The sequence below is a fragment of the Acanthisitta chloris genome, unplaced genomic scaffold (genome assembly GCF_000695815.1).
Source record: "Acanthisitta chloris isolate BGI_N310 unplaced genomic scaffold, ASM69581v1 scaffold9308, whole genome shotgun sequence".
In the NCBI taxonomy this organism is placed as follows: Eukaryota; Metazoa; Chordata; class Aves; order Passeriformes; family Acanthisittidae; genus Acanthisitta; species Acanthisitta chloris.
The window spans coordinates 2,776-9,082 of record NW_008686440.1 but is presented as its reverse complement, the minus strand read 5'-3'; the positions used below and the strand labels follow the sequence as shown (position 1 = coordinate 9,082).

At 44.0% G+C, this 6,307-nt stretch overlaps 1 protein-coding gene across 1 annotated transcript in view; it reads right to left on the bottom strand.

Moving 5' to 3' along the window:
- The window catches only part of ACAA1 (acetyl-CoA acyltransferase 1), a gene marked incomplete at its 5' end in the record, with an annotated part of 8,593 nt that continues 2,286 nt past the window's right edge, over positions 1-6,307 (bottom strand). The window contains 7 exons of the mRNA XM_009080127.1: positions 1-231; positions 479-624; positions 1,185-1,240; positions 2,011-2,190; positions 2,278-2,468; positions 4,580-4,660; positions 5,041-5,139. Coding sequence (XP_009078375.1) covers positions 156-231; positions 479-624; positions 1,185-1,240; positions 2,011-2,190; positions 2,278-2,468; positions 4,580-4,660; positions 5,041-5,139 — 829 coding nt within the window. The remainder of the gene's footprint in view (positions 232-478; positions 625-1,184; positions 1,241-2,010; positions 2,191-2,277; positions 2,469-4,579; positions 4,661-5,040; positions 5,140-6,307) is intronic.

The following is a 6,307-nucleotide window of genomic DNA, read 5'->3' as shown; positions in this document are numbered from 1 at the left end:
AGAGCTGTAAGGTTAATTCTACTTCACAATTTCTGCCTAAAATTTGTAGATATAGTAATGAATCCCAGAACCCACTTGATTTCATGGTGCAAATCATTTGCTAGCACTAGGGAAGGCAGAGAATGAGCTGTTGTGTTGTCCTGTCAGTACTGGAGCTACTTCCCTGGGTACTCAAACACTGCTGCAGCACCCATGCCAGTTCCAATGCACATGGACACAACTCCATACGCTCTGAAACAAAGAACACATGGAATTAAGAAAAGGAGAGCTCATGTTTACATCACCTGGGAGAAAAATAAAAATAAAAAATACAATAAATCTGAGCTACCCACTGCTCTCCTGTGTCACCAAGAGAAACATGGGGAATTCAAAGCCATCCAAGGGATGGAGAAAGCTTAACCCAAATGGATGGATACTCTTGAGCCTGTTAGTTGTACATGTGTAGGTGTTAGGACCAACACTGACCCTCAGTGCTCACCTCTTCCCTCTGCGCTTCAGTTCATTGAGCAAAGTGACGACTTGACGAGCACCAGTACAGCCCAGTGGGTGCCCCAGTGCTATTGCTCCTCCCAGGGGGTTGACCTTCTCCATGGGAATGCCCAGCTTTTCAACACAGTACACAGCCTGGAAAGACAAAGGGTATTTATGGAGATGCTCTTGCCCTCATTAGTTCTCAGCTCTCCTCCACCAGCTCAGATGCCTGACTCCAGCTGGACCATCCTTCCCAGTGGAGTGGAACCAATTTCAAATCCAAGGCACAGGGAAGTGAGCTACAACTCTCCATGTCATCCCAAACAGAGCCCATGTACGTTCTGACAGGCACATCAGATTTGTGCAGGACACAGCAGTGAGCTTTCCTGCGTCCAAATTAGTGAGTGTACCACACTCACACCACCACCACCTAACAGTAACTTACAGCCCCAGTGAAACAGGTTTTACAAGTAGGTATGAGGGTACAACAGCAATGACTGCATTCTTATTTGGTGGACTTTATAAATATTAAGCTGTAAAAGCCATAAACTGCTTATTTTTATTTGAAGGAAAAGGAAAATAGTCTGCACATGTTATTAATATTCAGCTGAAGATGTAATATGTGGAACAAGTTCAAATCTTAACCTAGAGATCAAGCTGAAGTACACTCAGTTGCCAAGCACTGCAGCAGCTCAAACAGGATGATCACTCACCTGGCTGGCAAAGGCTTCATTAATTTCATAGATATCAATGTCATTCAGAGTCAGACCTATGGGTAAGAAAAGTCAAGAGTTAAAAGGAGATATTTTTGCCTCATGACTATATCAAAGGTAATTCACTCACAGCCTCCCTTTGTGAATTCCAGTTTTACTCCATCATGACAAAAGAGGAACCTTGGCTCCATGTGGGCTACCTGCACTCACACGTGTTTATGTGCAGCAATGACCAAAGATTGCAAAACATCACAGTTCATGGCATTGTGTCACTGAGTTTACCACGTTTCCTTAGATTAAGTGTGATTTCTCTGCAGAGGGGTTAAGGATGAAGGGTGTTTTGAGAGTGAAAGATAAAGCTACAGGTGGGCATGTGACCATAGCAATGCCAGGTGGGCATAGCAATCATCAACACTAGAAAAGCTGTTTAACCTGGTGAGTGTGGTGAGAACCATAAAGAAGATGATGAAATTGTAAAAGAAAAAAATTCAAAACCCTAACACAAAACCCACCCCCTCACATGCTGGTCATATGAGGGAAGAGAAAACAGCACTAAATGAACACTAAATCACTTGCTGTGTGTTAACTGTCATTGCAACTGTGCAGGATTTACTCCTGAGCTGCTCAAAGGTGAGTGAATAATAATCAGTACAAGTGAACACTGGTGCAACACTCTAAGGCAGGAATTCTTTTAATGTGTTGAATTTAATTTCACTGTTCCCATGGCCAATCACTGCACATGCTTGAATAACATAATGTTAAATCTCAGCCCAGGGAGTCTGATTTGCTTGTGCCAAGCAGCGTATGAATAGCAAGTGGTTCTTACCTGCCTTTTCCACAGCAACAGGGATGGCATAGGCTGGCCCTATGCCCATCACATCGGGTGGGACCCCCACCACAGCAAAGGACCTGAGCACCCCCAGGACGGGGAGCCCCAGCTGTGCTGCCTTTGAGCGTTTTGCCAGGAGAACAGCAGCTGCTCCATCACTGACCTGGCTGGCATTACCTGTTGGAAAAGACCTATTAGCACCTTTTTTGCCTATGCACATTCTAGGACAAGGCAGGTAAAGCACAGAAACATCACAGAACTGACCTGCTGTAGTGCTTCCATTCTCTTTGAAAGCAGGTTTCAGCTTTGCCAAGCCTTCCAGGGTCGTGGAGGGCCTAATCCCTTCATCTTGGTGCACAGTGATTGATTTCTGGTTGCCCTGATCGTCTACAACAGTGGTCTTCACTGGAACAATCTCTGTTTTAAACAGTCCCATCTGCTGAGCTTTTGCTGCTCTGGTAAAGAAGAGTATGAAAGGTTTAAACATTTTGGAGGTGAATTGCAGGAGAAATAAAGTCAAAGAAACCAGTTAGACAGAGAATGAACCAAGGTTGGACTTGGTACATGGGCCCATCATCACTGAGCAGTGGTCAAGACAACATTCATGGGAAGACAAACTTTTAACCTTTATATCATCATTTAGGGCATTGTCCCTGAACCTGGGTCACAGGATCACACACTTCTGAACAAGATCCCCATTCTGTTCCCATCAACACCTCTGCACCTGACTGACCACCACCAGCCCCTAACTTGAGGCTGTACTCACCCAGGGTACAGTCACATCTCAGTTGTAAGAAAATAAATGGATTCTGATGTTCAAACATAAATTCTTACTTTTCAGAGTTTAAACAGAGCATGAGGCTAAGCCTCCACAAAATGCCAATGATTTCTGACAAGTCAACGAATGGCTGAAGTTTCACTCCTTCCTGGTTTTGTCCTACTAAAGACAATTTGAGCTTTAGACCACAGACTTCAGGTATAATCTTAGGATATTTAAATGTTACCTTTCAACCCAAACCAATTCAATGTTTGTTGCTCAGTCCAGTGTGACTAGGTAGAAGGGAATCATTTAATTCAGAGTCATGGAATGGTTTGGGTTGGAAGGAACCTCATAAATCACCTAGTTCCAACCCCTCTGCCATGGGCAGGGACACTTTCTACTAGACCAGGTTGCTCCAAACTCCATTCAACCTGGCCTTGAATGCTTCCAGGGATGTGGCATCCAAAGCTGCTCTGTGCAACAACTTTAGCAGCAGAGATGAAAGACATGGTCTGGCCCTGAGACAGCAGAATTAGCAGTATTGAACAGCTGCCATGACCAGAGTGATATAAGTAGGCAGAATACATTTAGCTAAATTAGAAGTAGCTCAAAGCACGTAGTTTTCATCTTTCATATCAACAACATATTTCAAAGCCTTCAAAGTGGAGCTGATTTAGAAGATTTACCTTCCAGAGGGAAATCCTCTACAAGGAATACAAACTAGAGACTAAAAGGTTGTTTTACCCCCTCACCACTTTATGCTTTTACTAATAACATTAAAATATTCAATACTCATTCAATACTTGATGATTCTATCCAATACTCCCAGATAAGTGAGAGTTAGAGCAAAGTGCTGAAGGTCAGTAACTCCACAGACATGCTCAGACCAAGGCCAGAAAGTCACCCCTTGCCACACATGAGCACTAGGATCACATTCACATACCCTTTGGGTTTATCAGCTCCCTGTCAGTGAGAAAGCCTGGCATGCCAAGTTCCCTGAGCAGCAGGGCCAGAATTTAAAGGTTAACTGCCCTGTGCAGTGGCTTCCTGTGTTAGATAAATAATTGGACCGGGGCAAAGCTTAAACAGAGCTCTGAAAAATGAGTTTAACTCTTTGATGGCAGCAACTTCTATCATCTGCCACTGCTCTGCCAGTACAGCCCCATGGATCCTGTGGTCACTTGACTTTGGCAGTGATTTAACCCAGAAGGAAGGTTAGCAGAGGTAGGATTGGACTCAGTCAGAGCCAAACACCTGCAGCGAGGACAAATCACTGTTCTCACATGCTCAACAGTTCTCTACAAACAGCTGTGCTCAACTATTCCCTCTTGGGAAAGGTTCCTTCTGCTGCTGCTCCCACGTTCAGGTTCAAGTGATCCTGAGCCAAAGCCACTATGAAAATATCACTCCATGCACTCGTTCCCAAAACCTCACAGAGGATGTGTCAAAGAATGGTTTGGGTTGGAAGGGACCTTAAAGATCACCTAGTTCCAACCCCCTACCATGGGCAGGACCTTAGGATGCTGAAAAACCCGGGGGCACTCACTGCTCAGAGTTCATGTGCCCAGGGATATGGGAGCAAAGTCAGTCACACCATCCCCAGTACAGCTCTGGACTTGCTTCCTCACCACACACAACCCTGGACATGCACTGATCTTTGGTCTGACCATCTCAAGCTTCTTTACTCACTATGAAGGTTTGGAAGGCAACACAAAGGCTACACTTAACCACTCTTGGGAAGTGGCAGTGTGTTTTCTAGCTGTATTTAATCCTTAACTAAAAGCTTAAAGAAAAAAAGGCGTTTACTTTTGTTGGGAAGCCAAGGCAAAGGCATCTTGCTTCTTCCGGGAAACTCCAAACTTCTCTGCCACATTTTCTGAGGTTATTCTGGGGGAAACAACATCACAGAGTTAATCCAACACACCTAACGGAGCTGCAGTTGGCTTCTATTAAGACAACACAAGGTACACACAGTGGCTTTAGTCTCAAAGCTAATTGCTGCTTTCTCAGCCTAATACTGCTGGCAGAAACAAATCCTGAATCAAATCTGGGACCAAAACAAGGTTCAAATCCATCCTCTTTGCTCATTAAGCCACTGAACTTAAGACAAGAAAGTCTTTCATCAGAGTTGCTGATTTTCCACCACAACCAAGGATGCTGGTGCACACAGATCCAAGCTCACCATGTTCAGATTGATTTGTAACTGTGGTCACAAGGAGACAGACCATCTAGGAAATGTTTGAAGTATGGGAAGGGGAAACACTTACCCCATAGGAATAAGGCAATCTCGAGCTTTGCTGTTATCCACCACACCGGAACTGATATCACCAGGGGTATTTGCACGCCTGAGGGACATCGTTTCCACGCTGAACACAGGAAAAATTTGAATTGCTCCATTAAGACTGATCAAAACTCAGTATCCTAACAACATGCTTTCCTATTATCCCACAGAAACACAGCTGCTAATTAAGGACTGGCTGAGGCAGAAGCTCTTTAATCACCAGTGTAAGAATTAGCACGAAATGAAAACAGATTGTAAGATTCAATTGGTCCTTGTTTCACTAGAACAGGATACCAGTGTCAGCAGTCAATTTCTCGTGTTTCCACAGCTAGGAAGGAATTGCTAATGATTCTGGCACTTTTGTCCTCAGACATAATAAGAAACCCAAGGTTCAAGGCCTGAAGTTTCCAGCAAGATTGTCAACAGCCATAAAAATGCCACTAAAGAGCTTAAGACAGAACTGGCAGCAGAATAAGAGAAGCATTAAGCAAACCGTGACAAGGAGATTTCAGTGAGTTGCACCATTTGTATTTCACAACACAAAGAATTTAAGACATGGATCCCAGAGGCTGCAATCTTTGACCTACAAATGAATTAACATATTGAAGATACCCAAATTCACTGCAGAAGTACACAGCAGCCATCACTTAAGACTTGAGCTTTCATAAAGTCGGTCTAGATTATGAAGCCTATGACGGGAAGAGGGTTTGAATTACTCTGCACCACACAAATACACTAATCAAAAGTAAATTGCAAAGAAACTATTCCTGGAAAATGAAAAACAAGCAGAAAATAAGGTTTTCCCTCAAGCAGTTTATATCAGCAATATCAGCAATTTAAACTAGCTCTAAGATGGGACACTGCATCACTTGACTTCAGCTGCATCTACCTCCTGAGAGAAGGCATAGAAGCAGGTTTTAAGTAAGAGCAAACAGCTACTGTGTTATCATCCAGCATCTCTCCAGTCTGGGGATGAGCAAGACTTGGGATAAACCCAGCTCACAAAATCTAGTTGTAACTTGTGGATTGTATGTCCTCACAGAGAAGCCTGCAGGGCAGAGGGCAGAGAGCTGCCCACAATGAAACCTGGTGCCTGGCACACCCGAGGTGCAGAGGTTGGATCCCTTCAGCACCTTTAAGCACATCACTTTGGTGGACACTGAGAAGCAACTTCTTTCAGCAAATGTGTTAAAGTGTGAAAAGCATCACGTGTTGAAGCACAAGCACTGCCCATGAACACCAGGTTCTGGCTA